The sequence below is a fragment of the Nothoprocta perdicaria genome, unplaced genomic scaffold, assembly GCF_003342845.1.
Source record: "Nothoprocta perdicaria isolate Ctin4 unplaced genomic scaffold, notPer1 scaffold_14, whole genome shotgun sequence".
Classification (NCBI taxonomy): domain Eukaryota; kingdom Metazoa; phylum Chordata; class Aves; order Tinamiformes; family Tinamidae; genus Nothoprocta; species Nothoprocta perdicaria.
Genome location: NW_020454538.1, coordinates 6,343,086 through 6,360,675, shown reverse-complemented (window position 1 = coordinate 6,360,675; position 17,590 = coordinate 6,343,086). Strand labels below are relative to the sequence as shown.

Here is a 17,590-nt window from a genome sequence, read left to right as displayed (position 1 = left end):
AGCTATTTAACGGTCAGATCTGGGAAACACTTCTATGAATGTGATAAAAACTCCTATTCAGATGAATTTCATCAATTCAGTGTTTTATAAACAGGGCTTATTTTCTTATACCATAAATAGAAATCACTGCAAAACAGTAGGACTGTATTGTCTTACAATAATGCAAAACGTGGTCTTTATGCAAGCTTCTATAGTGTGTTTTAATTTAAACTGTCTTTTTCAACCAAAGGGCAAATAATGAAAACATCATCTTTCCTATCGAACTAGATCAAGTAAATATGTTTCAATGAGTTGATTTGTTGTGAAGTATATGATCAAAGAGTCTCTCTGTATTTAAAAAGTGCCTTCTTGAAAAGTCACCTTTAAACTTGGAATACTTCCCGTTGCTTTTTCCAATGACATGGAATAGACGTACTGGATGTGTGGACTAAGCAGTGTTTAGAGGGCTGCATTCTACCTTGCTTATTTAATTATTTTTCTCTCCTGTTTAATACTATTCTTTTATGGATATATATTATGACAACTTACCCTTTTTTCCTCTTTATAGGTCCTGCTGGGGACTTGCATCTGGCCTCAATGTGAAATTAAGGTAGAAAAACACATCTACATATGTGTTTGCTATTAGGATTTAGTTTATTCACTGGTCATGCCTGAAGAGTGATGTTCGTCTCTAGACGGCTAACTGCCAGGAAACATAAATGATTGTCCTAGAAGTCAAGCCTCCCTCCTATTTACTGGAGTGAAAATCACCTCCAGATCCCGACGGAATATCAACTGCAGAAAATGCTTCACGTTATAAGGATGCCAGCCACCTAGATTCATGCGCCCTATCTGTACAGTTGTTGTGGATGGTTTGCCATCTGAAAGCTCCTCAAGCTCTTATCCAGGCCCTGTATCTGTTTCTGAAATGTCTCTGCTACATGCTTTGGGCCCAGTGCAGACCTGGCTGGGACAAGAGCTAGAGAAGTGTGGCATTGATGCCATGATTTATACTCGGTATGTCCTCAGTCTTCTGCTGCATGATAGCTATGACTACGACCTGCAGGAACAGGTATTTACATGTTTTAGATGTTGTCCAGTGAAAATGAGTTCTTGTGTATCACTTATCTTTGTGTATTCTCCATGGGGACATCCAAGTAGTGTGTGTGGGGGTGTGTGTGGGGGGGTTGTCTTTCATTGTCGGGGTGGAAGGGGAATACGAGCAACTATGAGAGCCAATTCATCGGTAACCTAAGGCTGATGGAGTCAGTCTGCTGTACAAACGATTCTATTAAATAAAGTTTTAGCATTGCTTCGTTTTGAGATCAGATTTGTCGCCACTGGGGTGCAATGTATCAGAATGTCATATAGTACTCATGGCTTTAAAACGAATTTAGTTTTGAAACGCTAGTGTAAACTAACCCTTTTAAACTGTGTGTCAAAGTGGGCTGGTTTACAGTAGCTCATCACTTTGCCTGATAGGTTTCATCTTGTGCTGTCTTTATACAGAATAATTTTTTTTTAGTGTTCTGTGTAGACTGTATCTTATAAGGTAGTTGTATATGATAGCTTAGTTATCAAGGTATTTTTGTTTGCTATTGTTATAATGATATTTTGTGTATTGTGACCTAACTAGATAAGGAATTTTTTTCTTTTTCTTCCTTTTTTTGGTAGTTTTTATTTTTAAAAATCCATCAAGAGCAGGGCACATCATTGTGGTACAGATAAAAACACAACCAAAGAAAACTGCGTGCCAGATGCTGCAGTTTGTGAACTCTTAGGTACCCTTAATGTATATAAAAGCCTTCATGCTTCCAATATGCAAAAGTAACTCTTATACAAAAGTTTAGTTGACAGAAGTTGAAGTGGCCAGGACAACCTCATGACCAACTTTATTAATTAAAAAAAGCCAGGAAAACTTTAAACACTCTTTAAAATACAGCTTAACATTAAATTTATTGGGGTCTTCTTTAGATCTAAAGAGTTGTATTTTAGAAGGGCGTTAGAATAAAGTTCCAAAACGTGCTTCCTATGGGGAAGGGCAGAGAAGAGAAACCGAGTGAGGACACCTGGAGTCTGATGAGTTTCAGAGATAGCCCCATGGCCTTGGGCAAGACTGGAGCCTTGTTTCTTCTCAAGCCCTTTTAGAGCACAGTCGTAACTAAAGTCACTACGGTGGTCATGTAAAGTGACCCAGCTGCCAAAAGGAATTTCCTTATCAGGCTTTGCAGGAAGCAGAATAACTGTAACTACATATAAAAACTCACTTAATTTCATATTTTGATACTGTAACTGGGTGCTTTGTGGGTGAGTTTCAAGGAAGATGTTCTTTTTTCCAATTTGATCATCTGAACCTAGTGATCCTCATGGGACAGGGCAGCAAAAACCTGTGTTGCTGAGTGTTATACAAAGAGAGAGGCTGTTGTCTGAATGACATTGAGATTTGCATGAAGTTTCTGTCTTCCTACTCTTCCAGTGCTTGTAAAAATCTAGTTTAATGTTTTTTTTTCTCTAGAATAACTGAAAAAAATAAATATGTTGATAATAATAAAATACAATGAAATAATTGTTCTGAATAATATGAGAGCAGCTTAGGCCCTTCAATTTCCATTGAATAATTGAATCTTGGCACCACAGAAATTATTTCTCTCCTTTGTTACTTGAAAAATGCAATAAAATTTCCAACAGTAACCCAAAAGGAACTACAGATATAGGCAATCCCTTTCTGTGTTTTACTGGAAGTTGCTGCAGGTGAACTACTTGGAATCTTCACCTTAAGGATGGTTTTATAAACCATCTTAGCAAAGTGTTAAGCTGAAGTTATGATGCTCATCAGATCTTTCCAAGTCAGGATGGTGATGGCATCATTAGCACTGTGTGAATTGCTTCAGGGAACCTCATTCCTTGCTTTCCTCACCATCAGCTGTAGCGGGGAAATGGATCTTGGATTTCTAGAACTGAGGTTCTGGCAGCTTTAAGCAAGATTGAAACCAGAACAAATGCAAAAATCTCTCAGACTACAGAGTTCTTGTGTTATTATTCATTTCTGTTTACTTCTAAAATAGTTGTTTCAAGAGACAAGGGATTCCTAATTGACTAGTCTTCAGGTTTTAGTCCTGCCAATAAGCAGGGTTTTCTATTTTGTTCTGTTGATAAAAATGATGTGGATTCTGCTCATGATTCTGCTGCAGACAAGCATGATTTTGTCACGTTGCTTTTCTTCTATTTCTCCTCTTACTCATCTCTTCTGCTGCTGTACTGGTCTACGTGGTGAGTTTCTTTGGGATGTGGAAGATAATCAGATGTATTTAAGGATTTGGTGGGTGCTTTTTTGTTTCTAATGATTTTTGTTAAATCCATGACAAGTCCATATAGAACAGCTTCTGTTGGGTATGACTATATTTATGCAGGTTTAATACTGCAGAATAAGAGCTCCATTTAAGTCGTGAGTTTCCGGAGAGTTTCTATGTTGTCCTCCCAAGTACAGGGATTTAGTGAGAGACATCGTACGAAAAGCAAAGTTGGGTGAAGGTAAAGCAGGAAATACGCCACAACTCTCTGTTACACAAAGGTTTTCCATTTTTATTCTGACTCATTGGCGTGAACTGAAATACTGTCAGGTGGCTATAAGAGCATTGGGAGTATTTGGAGCTAAGCAAGGATGTGTTGCCCAACCGTGTTTCGAAGGCCAGGCAGTCCCTTTGATGTTGAAGGGCATGTTCATGTTCCAAACTGTATCAAGAATTACAGGAACACTTTCTAAGTACAGACACCCTAAAAGATAAGGAAAGCTTCTATTAACTTAAAAACATGAATATTGAATCATCACAGACATTCTCCTATATCTGAAGAGAGGTAGAGACTTCAGTGGTTTCTTTTTCTTTTTAATTTTTTTACTTGCCAGATTAAATTATCTTTTTATCTTTTTCTTCCCTTTTCCTTCATATTTTGATCAGTTAGAGAAAACCTCGTAAAAATTAATCATGGTCTTTAAGGTATAGGTTATGTGATGGTGAATGAAATGCAGAATGATTCTCCTAAATATAACTGTTTTTAGCATTTATATTTTCATGAAATTTTTTCTTTCTTTTGGAATAAAGTATAAATTGTGAAGAGAAAGGATAAGGAAAAATAACATGTAAAATTACTAGCAACCTTCAACGTCCTCCAAAAGTTAATAGAAGGTTAACCGAGATGCTATTGGAAGAGCACTGAACTTGAAGCCTTTTGGCTTCAGCTTGACTTTCAGTTAGAATATCTAATTCTTAGTGCTCCCTGATGCTAAACTACATAGGTATTTTTAAGAGTTTTGACTTAATTATGCTATTTAAGTGCTAATTAAAAGTATATTTATAGGTGGATGCATGTCTTCTCAAATTGATTTGTGGTACTGTAAATACTGTATTCTTATAGTTAGCATTGCGTTAGAATAATATGTTCTATGTGTGAAAAAACCCCATGGATTAATATGATATTGATATTAAAAACTGTTTTCTGTGATGCATCTTTTATGTATTACTGTAAGCAAAGCAATTTCCAGGTATTCCAGGTTCATGTTTTTTTGCCTGCAGGATGCTGTCCTATATGCAAGTGGGGAAAGACTTCATTTGGTCATGCAGCATGAAGGTGTAGATGCATATTTTGAATATGCTTTTCATGTTATGTTTCTTAAATTGATTTTAATCTGCTGTTTTCAACTCATTTAGGAGATTGACAGTTTTTTTCTCACCATCAAAAACACCCCCTCTAAAACCGTGCGTTAAGAGATGCTTTCTTAATTCACAGAATTGCATAGCTGTTGGACTACAAACTATAACTTTCGTGACTGACAGGAAATTACCTTTTAATTTTGAAGTTTATAGATGAATTCTTGAAAAATAACTATGTTGGACTGTTTTGAAATAAATCATAATAGAAAACTATTAATCTATTTTGTTTCTCAGCTTTGAAGTGAATTTCTCCCATAACATGAAGGTAGGAGAACTGAGGGCTTCATGCCTTGTACGAAGCTAAGCCTACACTGGGCGCTAATTGGGCTGTTGGGCCACTTGAGCAAAAGGTGACAATGCAGGGTCCCGTATGGGCACGACTGCTCTTTCATCATCCCTGAGAAATAACTGTAGCTCATTCAGAAACCATTTTGTTAATGAACTAAAATATGCAGAACGTAGTTTGGGTATCGTATGGTAACAATGCCTGGCTGTTGCATGCAAGGGTTACAGATGTCACGCTTGCAGTAATATATTGATATCTTGAGTGCAAAATACTTTGTTTACTCTGTGTTTGTGATGCTGTTTATTAAACGTCTCTGGACATAGCTTTTTAACCACTATCCGAACATTTCCACAACTTGGAATTTGGATTTCACATGGTTAGTATATAAAGAGGTAGATACATAGGTGAGAAATCAAAGCAGTGAGACGAGGAATTCCTCCTGGGTGCTTTCGTATAATTAGTTGAAATCCTTAGAGTACTCAAGTGTCTGTATATTTGTAGGGATGAGACCAAAAAGGCTTTCTTGTACATAGACTTGTAAACTGAAGAAAGACAGCAGATTTACCATACTTAGCAAACAGTCCTTATTCTCAATGTTAGTATGGTCATAAAGCTTGCTAATTAGTGGAGGATAGTTTAACTTTTTAAAAAAAGTTCAGGTAAGTTAACTTTTCCCATAAGAACTTCTTAGTTGTACGTTTTCTTTCCGCTTTTGAAAGGTGACTAGTTGAGAGTGATACATCATAAATATGACAATATAATCATATTTAATCTTAGGAAATAAGTCTTTTACATATAACTTCGGAGAGATTTGAGGGATGTGGATAGCTGTTTAACACATAGTTAGGCAGTGGAAGAAAAATGAAACATTTATACTCTAAATACACATGATAGAGAACTCCCAGATATTCTCTTTGAACTGCTGTATGTACAGCAGGGTAGGACCTCTTGTTTTCAGTCTTAGAATAGTCTTATAATTCTCCTTGCCCAAGGGACTTTGTGTTAGGAAAGCCCCTGTAGATCAATTTGCGAAGAACTGCTGTACTAATAGTTGTTTTGCAGGACCTGAAACTGTTTCAGTTGGGTTCCTGAAGATTGCTCTCAATCCTAGAGCTTCCAGTAACAGTAGTGATCAAGGGAGCTAAGTGTTTTACTGGTGCAGTGCCTTTAAGGGACTTAGCTTTTGATTCCATTTAGTTGTTTGTTTTGTTAATCGTGGGATGATTGCTGTCGGTCTGTATTTCTGTCTTGGTGACCCAACATACGGGGTTTGTCCACGAGGGTTGGAGTTGTCCTCTTTGTTTTGTCGTGTGGCCAAGAAGGACAGCACTGCAGAGAGTACCGGAAAGCCCGGAGAAAGGGGGTTATCGAAGCCATTTTTCTCTGAAGGTGCCTCCTGGCCCCGTCTCTCACTGGCGGATGAGATCAGGGGGAAATGAGGCTTTTGCAAATGTTTCTATTGCCTTCTGTGTGATGTGGCCCGTTTCAGAACATCAGAGCTAAGCTCCATGGTACCTGTCTTAGGCACTGTCCTGCTGAAGTGGGTGCCGAGGTAATCCTGTTACATCAGTCTCCAAAGGCACCTTGGGAATAGATACTGTATTAGCCAGTAACTTGGCTTACCCCATAACTGAACATTTCTGAACTGAACAACTGAACACAGAGAATCTCTTGGAAACATGCAAAAAGAATAATAGCATCACATTGCTGTAGGCAGTGGCTGCTGGCAGCTCTCAGTGCTGATACCCTCACAAGGGTTTCTGCCATCCCCAAGAGAGGTGCTAGTGCAGGTGCCAGGCTGGTCAGCCCTCCAAGGAGTCAGGGTTTGTGAGCAGCACCTCCGTGCCCGTGCAGTGGCTCTGCCTCGGGGGCCAGGCTGGATGTCCTGCTCAGTGTGCACTCCGCTGCGTGGTGACACACGCAGCCCGTCACTTTGTTCCCAAATCCAAGGCAGCCACTAGGAGATGCTCCGTAAAATAACCTTTCCCAGCACTGCGTGTCCTCAGCAGACCTCTGCTCTGTGCAGTGACAGATTCTTAGGAATTCTCAGCTGTCTCTCCTACCTTGTAGGTAAGACATGCAAATAACACGATCTCTTATTGCTACATCATCTTCCTCTCTGTATTATGTTTAACAGGAGAGCTGTACAGGCACTTGCTCAACAAGCACAGGATTTCAACAGATGCAGCATTTGCATGTTCTCTCGCTCTGGGGAGTGGGTGGGATCCAATTTCTTTTGCCTGATTTCAGCCTAGAGTAACTCCTAATTAGAGAACTACACATAGGCTGCCCTTGTAAGTGAGTGGGATTGTAGGCAAGAGTTTCTGGAGGGCCTTAAAGTCCTAGCAGGATCCAGTGACATCTAAGAATGAGGAATATTGGCTTTTTTATTACAGAACAACTGGGTAGGATACTAATACTCCACTCGCTCTGGTAACAGTGAGATCTCCCCAATGAGGAGATGACTGTAGTGTCCAGGTACTTTCATATACCAAGTTTCCTGACATTTCCCAAAAAGACAATTTTTCTGTGTTAAGAATTGGGTGCTGAAATTTATCACTTAAGAATATTAGTTCAGTCTTCTCCAATCTGTGACCACCATGGGTTCTTATGTGGTGAAAACTTGTGTGCTGTCTCTCGGAGACTGTGCTTGCTATTTTTTCTGCTGGACCCTTTCTTGCATGTCCTTTAGAGTCTAAATGGAGCTTGTGCCACAGTTTTGAGGCCTGTCCTGGGAATTGTCCTGTGTCTGTAGTATCTTATTATCTCTGTCTCAGACTGAGTCAACCTGCCAGGAATATCTGAGCCAAGCCTGGCCCGGGAGACCTCGCTGTCTCACTCTGCCTAGATGCAGTGCGACGCGTCGCAAACCTCCCACAGAAGCTGTTGCGGAGAGGGGCTCATCTGTGTGGCTCTGAGCAAAGCTCCTCCTCAATCACAGTCCAGCAGAAACTTTTTATTTTTATTTTTTTTCATGGAAGGTCTCTTCAGTTGTCTCTGTAGTCTGCTTCCTGGATAGCCTTGAAGGAGCAATACATTTGGGCTCTATTGCAGTCTTCTTCATCTCCGAGACCCTTGTAGAGGTGGATGTCGTCTGGAAAACATTTATGGCTATTTTTTTCCATCATCTGCCTGTCTAATCCTTTCAGGGCTTATTTTTACTGTTCTTTGAATAAGTTTTTGTGGAAGAATTTTCCTGCAATGCACAGTGGTTCCTAGCTGTACACTGAGACCTTGAATATAGTTAAATATTGGTGCTTTAACAACTCTTGTTGCTGGAAGAGACCAGGACTACTGGATTACCTAGCTTGTCATTATGTTAGATTCCATAGCCGGAGGTCTCTGTTTCCATACATTTACTGCAAGCTCAGATAGCTGTTGTTGCCTTAAAATGGACTGAGATTGGAGCTTTGCAGGTTGATACTCAGGAATTATTTGGGGTGTGTTTTGTGGAGGGAGTATGCAAGTGTCTTGGGAGAAAACTTCCAATTTGAGCACAGAGTTTTCCATCTCAGGGGCAGGGAAAATATTTGCAAATTCTGCAGATATTTCAGTGAAATATTTCAGGATTTGGGACATCTTGAACTATTATTGACCTAGATATAGAGGTGACCCAAAATAATTTCTATATCTTCTTTTTATTCTTGTTCTTAACGAAGTCAGACTTACACATACAGTCTGTCCGTATGTGCATTCGTTTATTTCTTTCTCTATGTCATACCGAATGATTTGTTGTTCTATTTTAATGCCACTTGAAAGTCTTTAGGGAAAGTTTGTCCCACAACTTGGTAAAGGAGAGTCTAGAGTAATGGACAAGTCCAGAACCAGCGACAACTTCATCACTGTTAGGTTCCTTTGGGCAGGAGCTGGCCACCCATTCAGTAGAAAAATAGCTTCAAACTACCCACGCCAAAAATATCTATCAGCTCTTACAGATTCTTTGGCAAATGTCTATTTCTCTTAAATAAAAATGCCAGATTTCTCCCCTCTTCCTGAGCAATGTCTTTTAATCTCTTAACTAATTAAGAACTATAAGAAGAATAAAATGCCTGCTGTTCAGTCTGTCCTGACTCTGCTGTCATACCCTTAAAAGCCTTGGGAATTCCTTTAAATATTAGAAGCTTGATGACCTTGTCTGGCTGTCAGAGTAACTTATTTTAAGTGTGTTTTTTGACTTGGAATTTTAAAAGGAGAGACTGTGTGTGTGTATGTGTATTTATTTCATGTTGAGAAGCTTCGACACTGAATGCCGCTTGCTTTTTGTATGAGCTTGTTACTAGTGATGGCTCGCTGAAGTAGCGTGTTTTGGCTGGCCAGCAATATCCTTTAGGGAATGAAGAACAACAGGTCAGGAGTATACTTGAATTGCATGTGGCTTGAGCTGAAATAGAAATGCTCAAAAAATGGGAGCTCTTCAGAAAGTTCTCTGATTCAAAAAAAAAAAGGAAAGGCTAACTGAGCTGAGCCTGTTTAGCCTGGAGAAAGTAAGACTGAGAGGAGATCTGATCAATATGTAGAAGTCCCTGAGGGGAGAATGAAGGGAGGATGGGGCCAAACTCTTCTTGGTGGTGGCTAGTGACAGGACAAGAGGCAATGGGTACAAGTTGAAACACAGGCAGTTCCATCTCCATGTGAGGAGGAACTTCTTCACTGTGAGGGTGACAGAGCCCTGGCACAGGCTGCCCAGGGAGCCTGTGGAGTCTCCCTCTCTGGAGGTCTTCCAAACCCACCTGGATGCCACCCTGTGCCCCGTGCTCTGGGTGTCCCTGCTGGAGCAGGGGGTTGGACTAGATGATCTCTAGAGGTCCCGTCCAACCTCAACCAGTCTGTGATTCTGTGACTAAATTAAGAATTGAAAGTTTTGCCCTAAAATGTTCCATGAGCAATTCCAAATAGTTTTGATTGAAATCTTGACTCAATAGATAACTGTCAGTTCATTGTGTATGAAGAAATACATAAACTAAAACTATGGAAGAAAAAATCTTAAAAAGTATGTGTGTATATAGTTTATTAAGTATATTTTCTGATAACTTTTCCTGACTTTTTTTTCTAATGTTTTGTAAGTATTTTTTCATTAGTGCATTTAGTAGCAGAACAGCAGATGTTTTAGATTTCTTGTTTTAAATGACCTGTTGAAGTTTTGCACATAAGAAAAGAGTGTGGTTGATAACTTGACTTTATCTGGTAGTTAAAGTACTCGTTTGATAAATGAACACAAGAAGTCATATGTATTATATGTGAATAACAGAATAAGCAAGTCTCAATATATTTCAGGAAAGACATGAGTATTTGGCAGACTGGAGAAAAATGAGTAGGGGAGACAACTTTGCAGAGGGGTTGGAAAAAAACATATATAAACATACATTTGTGTTTACTTATATACACACATGTATAATACATATATGTTTAAATATTTTATATGCATATAAAATATTTGTGAGTTTATTTTATGTATTCATGTGTAGCTTTCAGTGTTGTTTTTTGCCAATGTGATTTGTCTTTTCCAATAGGATATAAAACACTGAGTATATGCTGCATTAATCACTGTTAGATGGTGAATTTTGAAAAGAGTAAACCTGTAATGTGATGTAAGCAAGGTCCTGTGTATATTCTGATGACTACATATAATGTAATAACATTCTCTTTTGATTTTTGTTGTTGTCAATTAAATGTTCTTAATCATATGAGAATTCTCCTTCCCCAGAAATGTCTAACTTGTTTTAAAAAATAAACTTAGGTCCATTGAAAGGTAAGCACTACTATTTCTAGTCATAGTTACATTCACTGTGAAAGAGGGTTGAAGAGTTTGGAATTTAACACTATATTTTCTTTTTTTGACCAGTTTAGCTTTTTATTGTTTTTGTTCCTAACTCTTCGAACTTCTTGAATTTGTCATTATTATTTTGAAATTCGATGAAATTCTTCAACTTATTTTATGTACATTACAGTAATATGTTCAACCATTAGTTGACCATAAATTGATCTTGAGGGATATATCTTGCAACAGGAAAATATTAAAAGTATGTGCAGTTTTCTGAAAAGTGCAACTTTTTTTTTTTCTTTTTAGAACTCATTGATTTTAATCAAACTAAATTTCAGCTTTGCAAATAGAGAGTTTTAATAGATTGGATAGTGTCACTCTGTTTTAAAAGTATGTTGATTTGTAGTCCTCTCCTGATATGTTATTGAGAAATTAATGTGCTTTAATGTTAATTTTTTTTTTTTTTTTTTTCGTTTGCTTTCAGGAGAATGACATCTTCCTGGGCTGGGAAAAGGGAGCTTACAAAAAATGGGGAAAGAGTAAGAAAAAGTGCTCTGATCTAACACTAGAGGAAATGAAAAAACAGGCTGCTGTCCAGTGTCTTCGCTCTGCTTCTGATGAAGTAAGTTTGGACTAGTCAATAGATTCCTGAGAATTAATGCCATTGTTTTTGAGTTAGATACATTTAGCTTGTGATGCTTAATATTGTAAACTTTACCTTCTTAAAATGTGAGTTCCCCAAGAGTCCTGTGAGAGGTCATTATTTCTTCTTCAGGAAATTATGAAACCTGTGCATGGTGGCAGGTTTGCACAGAAGATTCTGTACTGCCTAGTGCAATGCTTTCTTCCTATGAGCCTTCACCTACTGCAGTCAAGGACAGTTGCAATATACCAGCTTCTGTTGAAATTACCACAAAGCTTTGCATAAGGATATTTATTAAAGTTCTAGGTTTGCTTTATGTTCAAGTGTGCATGAGCAGCAAGAATGGAATATTGGGGCAGAAAGCCATGAGGTTGTGCACATGCTACATGTGCAATCCCGAATTGCTAAATAAAATGCAGTGTACTGTAACAAATATTAATTTTTTAGATTACCTCATTAAGTGGGAGCTGAGCTAATGCACTATGATTAGAGAAAGAGAGGAAAGGTAAAAGCAACAGGTAGAAGGAAGATATAAGAAGCAGTAGGTAGCATGTAACTATTCATTTATTTATCTGTTTATTTAGAGGGAGGAGGGAAAGGTAGATCTTTTAGCTTACAGAAAGAAAGGTAAGGCCATTGATGTACCAATACTTTGAGCTGTCCCTACTGCAAGAAGAAACACTCCCTGCCTCCACAGCCTGGCTGCCTGTTCTCGCTCTGTGTTCCTGGTCGTGGTTTGTGCTTGCACAAGCGCCGCTGCGGTTGTGTGGTGATGAACTGGGTTGGGAAACTGAATCAGTTTCCTGGACTTAACCTGGTCGGGGTGGAGGAAGTGTTAAACGAGTGAAGTTTCCTCATCACATGTGCAGCGCAGACATATGGGGCAGCTAGAGTCGGGAAGGCTTGTGGCCAAGAAAAATTCAAGAAGTGGGATTGATTTGATTTCCCTCATTCTCCTTTTCAGCAGTACCTAAACCCTCATACGTTGGCTTATTGTTTATGAAGGTGTTAGAGCATTAGTTCAGTTACAATTGACTAATTGGAAAGTTGCTTAAACACCTGTTTTCCTATTGCTTATGATTCTAGCAAAGTGAAGCAAAGTATAATTTCTTTGGCAAATTGCTCACATATGTCACTGGTGTCAGCACTCTGACTACTCTTTTCAGTTAATGCAGATATGAAGAAATAGTTGCAATAAATGGTCCCTTTCTAGGCATTACATTTTTTATTGCTCATAAAATGAATATAAAAATAGCATCCAGACTACAGAAATACGGGCAATCTATTTCTGGCTTTAGAAATAACTTCTTGATGCATCTTCACCTAACTGAAAATCAAGGAAGCATTACCTGTGGCTAAATTTATGTCAGAAAAACAGTTGAAAAGAAAAAGGAAGAAGATGAATTTATTAGTAATCCCAAGTCTGACTCTGCTTTTTGTATAATCTAAAGTAAGGAAGGAAAAGGAAACCTTTGAGTTTTGAAAAAATGAAAATATGTGTGATATAAGAGTTGGAATAAGTAACTTACTGCTCTGGCACCTGCATCCTCATCACACTTTTCAGTAGCCTTCTACATTATTTTGGGACTGTTTTAACCCCTGTACTGTGTGTTCAAACAGCTAAACTGCATATTTCTTTTAATGGAAACAGTAGATTACTTTTTTTCCCCCTATTTTCAAATAAAAAACCTTTAAATCTGTTCTTTATCTGTTTTTAAGCTGTTTCTTAGCATTGATTTATAGATGGTATATACTGTATAAAAGAGAGAAATCAACTTTGTACCCTCAACTGGGTGGATGGGGACTACTTCAATATTAGTGGTATTTTAAAGTAACTGGAAGTACCTTTTTTTCTGTTTTTGAAACAGCTTTGCTCTGTTGGCTGGTTTCTGTATTAGATGTGTGTGCTAATCTACTAGGAATAATTGACGTTCTCATACTCAGAAATGTAATGCTGCTGCAACCTCTACTGAGGCATCCAAACTACTCCATGCAATGTTTGAAATTTCACTCTACAAGAAGATAAAAATATTCTGCTAACAGGAGCCAAATTTGATGATTAGTGGTGTGTGTGCGCGCGTGTGTGTGTGTGCGCGTGTGTGTGTGTGCGTGAGGTGTGTTTGTGTAAACTGTTAAAATACAAATAGCCTTTCTTTGCAATGCCACTTGAAATACTTGAACTGATTTTTGAATCATATGAAAAAAATTACCTGTAGAGATGCTCTTTTTTATTATTATTTTTACAAGTTGAATTTCTGTCAAATACATATGCATACACACAAAAATGAATAAGCATTATTTAACTGATCCTTAATGTTTGAAATATTTTGAAGGCTTGCTCATGGATTTTCATTTTCATAAAATTAATTGTGAATATTTTGTTTGATGGTTTCAATTTTACTAGTAATAAAACTAATCTTGTATCTTTTGTTAAAAAGTCTAGTGCTGTAAAATATTAGTGTAAGACAGCCAGTAATCTAATTCTCTTCTTAATGGTGCAGGAAACAGACATTAGACCTCAAAAAGCTGATAGTTTGTTATTCCTAAAACTCTTTCTAAAGTAGAGAATAGCACAAGTCCAGGGAGGCTGAAGTCTTCTGACCATTCTGCATCGACCTATCTTGCTATGGCCAAGCATGTTGCTAGTGTAGCATCTGTCACCATCAGACCTTGTCTGTGTGGTGAATGTGTGTCTAAGAATGCAGACCATGCACGTAAGTGTGTGCTGAGAACAGGATTACGTGTGTGACAGCCCTTCAGTGTCTCCACTTGTCCATATTCGTAGGAATGTTTGACTGCAGATGCTCATGATGCAGTTGGAAGTAGAGAAAATTCTAATATAACAACTTAATTGCAACTTGCAGAATAACAAGACAGAAAGATGGTGAGAACTTTAAGACAAATATTTATATATAATATTTGATTACTGCTATTCTCAGTGCAGCTCTAAAGCTTATCTTTTTAAATACTTGAATATAAATAGTTGTTCATAGAAATGTACTGAGAAATTATTCAAGTTAAGCTCATAATTGTCAACAGCACAGATCTTATCAAAAGTTATTCTTTCCCCAACATTTCACTAAAGTGAAAGCTGTTTAGAAATGAAAAGTGTTCCTGTAAATGTCCTTTGAGGAAAATAAACTATTTAATCAAAATATAGCCTCAAATTTTAAATTAAAATAGTAAAAATTGTCATTATTGAATTACTCCTTTATTTTTGTGTATCGCTCTGGTACATTGGAAATTTAGAAGGTCGGTTAGGTTGTGTGGAGTCTGAGATGCCTTTTCTTTCTTAGGACTCCTAATTTTGAAAGTCTGTTGATTTATATTGGATAAGAATAATGAAACTTACCAGTAATTAGGCAGAAAGGAGTATTGTCAAGACTTAGAAGGTTTTATTAGTAATAATTAAACAATTGATCTATGATTTTTTTGCAAGCTGAAATCTGCCTAAGCAGGACTTATGGGTACTTGTAGAAGCTGATACATTTAAGACTTATAGTTGGGTCTGGATCTCTGTATGTCCTATTCCTACTAATAATATTTGTGAGGATGTCTGCCAGATGCCAGAAAATCAGAACTTTGCTAGGGGGTATTTTGTTTGTTCGCTTCTGTGTGCCCCAGCCTTGGGCCAAGGGCTGCTTTGGTCGCTGCTGGGCTGGTCTGTGCAGGCCTGTCCTGGTGCTGGTTCTGTGATAAGCTCGGCCTGGGAGCCTGGCCTATGGGCTCCCACCCCAAGATGGTGCTAGAGCTTCGCTTAACGCAGCCCAGGTATCTTGAGTCTGCTTAACTGCCTGAGGACACTTCCTCGTTCCTCAAGAGTGAGCGAAGGAGACTGCTTCAGATGGAGCTTGTTTTCTGCACTGATGAAACCCAATCTCTAAGACTCTTTCCTATTCTCCCCATAGGTGGCCACTTTACTTAAGTGGTTCCATTGCCTGTGCTAGTGTCTGGTCAGTGTTTATCCTGATGTTAAGGCAATGTGGCCCCTGGTTGCTCTGAAATAACCAGGTTCTCAAAATTTGCTAATTGCCTCAAGGAAGAGTCTGCAAGCTGTTAAAGTAAGAATTAGTCGGGGTGGGTAGGATATAGTGAGGTTTGAAAGGGCACTGCTGTATTATATTTGACAAATGCAAATAGGCTGTGCCTCCTGGCAGGAGTTGGTTTGGAACGTAGTGCGGTGCGAGCAGGGTGTTCCTTGTCACGTTGGCTCTGCTGGCCCCGAGCTATGAGGGAGGGTGTCTGTCCTGCTGCTGTGCTCACACGTGTGGCCCTGGTGAGGAGTGTTAAGAACTCACACGGTGATATGATCTCAACCGTGTCCACCTTTTGGAGTATAAGTTTGAGATGTGACTAATACGTGGTTCAGTTAGAAATGTCTTAGAATTTAACATCTTTTTTTTTTTTTTTTTTTTGTGGTTTCAGTGTAGAACCATCAAATTTACCATTAAGTTGTTCTAGTTTTGCCCGTGAAACTGCTTTAAAGCAATAAGCTCACAATGAGGCCAGACCAGTTTTGCTTCCATGACGTGAGGAGGCCTGAGCATGTTCTTAGGAATGGACATCCAAGATTTTTCTTTGCTAATCCATTTCTGCTGTTCTGTGCTTCTTGGCTGTAAGGCAATATTGACTAGGTAATAAGCTTTGACCTCATGTAACTGGAAGTGACACGAACAAGAGTTTTGTGAAGAAAGTGCCCAATATTCTTTTGATTTTTTTTTAAATTTTATTTTTTTCTTGTTGCTGTTAAGGAACTGAAAGCCATAATTGAAAAGTTCTGTAAAGAGGAATAGTCAGTGCTTGGAATAACACTGTTAATATAAAGCTAAAAGACAGTATAAGAACGAAGCAAGTCTTTTAAAAGCTGTCTTAACAAATCAGAACAATGAAATGCTGAGGTGACTGTTCAAAAGTCCAAATTCATTAAAGCAAGCAAAGAAAAAAAAAACCCAAAAAACAACAAAAAAGAGTTCAATTTCCAAATAGCCTTAGTACTTCTTGAAGTATTACCACCCAACATACCAACTTGATATAATAGAGGAAAATGAGATCAAACTACTTTTCCTTTATCTGCCCTGCCCTGCCCCGTTAATCCTTCTCCTTGACCAAATTCTATGTATTTTACTCTTCTTCTCTTCCCTTCAGAGTTTATAAACTCTGAAATTTCTTGTTTATTAAAAACTGCTATTTGGGAAGCTTTTTTCTAAATGTGTCCTGCCTAGCTCAATAGTAAACATTTCTGTGTGTCTGAGGATAGTTTGTTTGGAAAAAAAAAAAAAAAAAAGTGTTCCCAGGGAGTTCCAAAGTACTTCACAAAATCAGTGAATAAAGCTTCCTTCTGAAATATATCCAGCTGGTCTTCTGGAAAGCAATGCACTATCTGTCTTTAAAATAAAGCGTACTATTCAGCAAAGGATTTTGAAATTAGTGGGAATGCTAGCAATTTAGATGGCATGTATGTATTAAATGTAATTTAAAATAATTCTGTTTAATTCTATTTAATTTTTGCAGTTAAGTACATATTCATGGTACCATGTGTCTTCAAGTTACTAGGGCTGCTGTCCTGAGTGTAATAGTAGCTTCCATGCAAGATGGTAAGGGATTTGATGATTCCAATTATATTGGATCTTAAATTATAAGTGTTCTTCACAGAACTGCTACATTAATCTACACAGAAATAGCATTTCGTAGCATTTGCTAGGGGACAAAAACTTTCTGTTAAGTAAAACTTAGTGTCCCTTGTGTCCCATAGTATCCCATATATTGTTCATTGCTTTAGCTTTTATTTAATACATTTTTTATTTATTTTTATTTGAAAACTATTTCATCTTGCGTGTACAGGCAAAAATAAGAGGAGCAAAACTGTTACTTTCGGGGATGAAGAAACTTTCTTTTGCCAGCAACTTTTCGGATGAGTCTCTGAACAGAGAGTTTGCATGTTATTTCTCTCTATACAAGGAGAGAGGGAATAGTCTTTCAGCTTGTGGTCGTGAGAATGCCAGAGAAGTCACACAAAGTGAGCTGAATAATCCCTTGTGCACCATGATAAATAGAAAGATATTTCTGGATTGTAATTTTCTTTCATGTAAAACAACTGTTTTCCACAAAAAGTTGAATTGAAACTTGTTTATGTAATATATATTGCAGAGTATCTGCCAAGGAAATTCCAAGTGTCATTCTATATTTCATCCTATGAGAAGAATAACTTTTGC

General features: G+C 38.0%; 1 protein-coding gene across 3 annotated transcripts in view; it reads left to right on the top strand.

The window, feature by feature from the left end:
* Positions 1-545: 545 nt before the first annotated feature.
* Positions 546-17,590, top strand: part of KIAA0232 (KIAA0232 ortholog) — a 43,236-nt gene continuing 26,191 nt past the window's right edge. For all 3 annotated transcript variants that reach the window (XM_026034133.1, XM_026034132.1, XM_026034131.1), the window contains exons 1-2: positions 546-1,051; positions 11,220-11,357. In XM_026034133.1, coding sequence (XP_025889918.1) covers positions 821-1,051; positions 11,220-11,357 — 369 coding nt within the window. In that variant the 5' untranslated portion in view covers positions 546-820. The remainder of the gene's footprint in view (positions 1,052-11,219; positions 11,358-17,590) is intronic.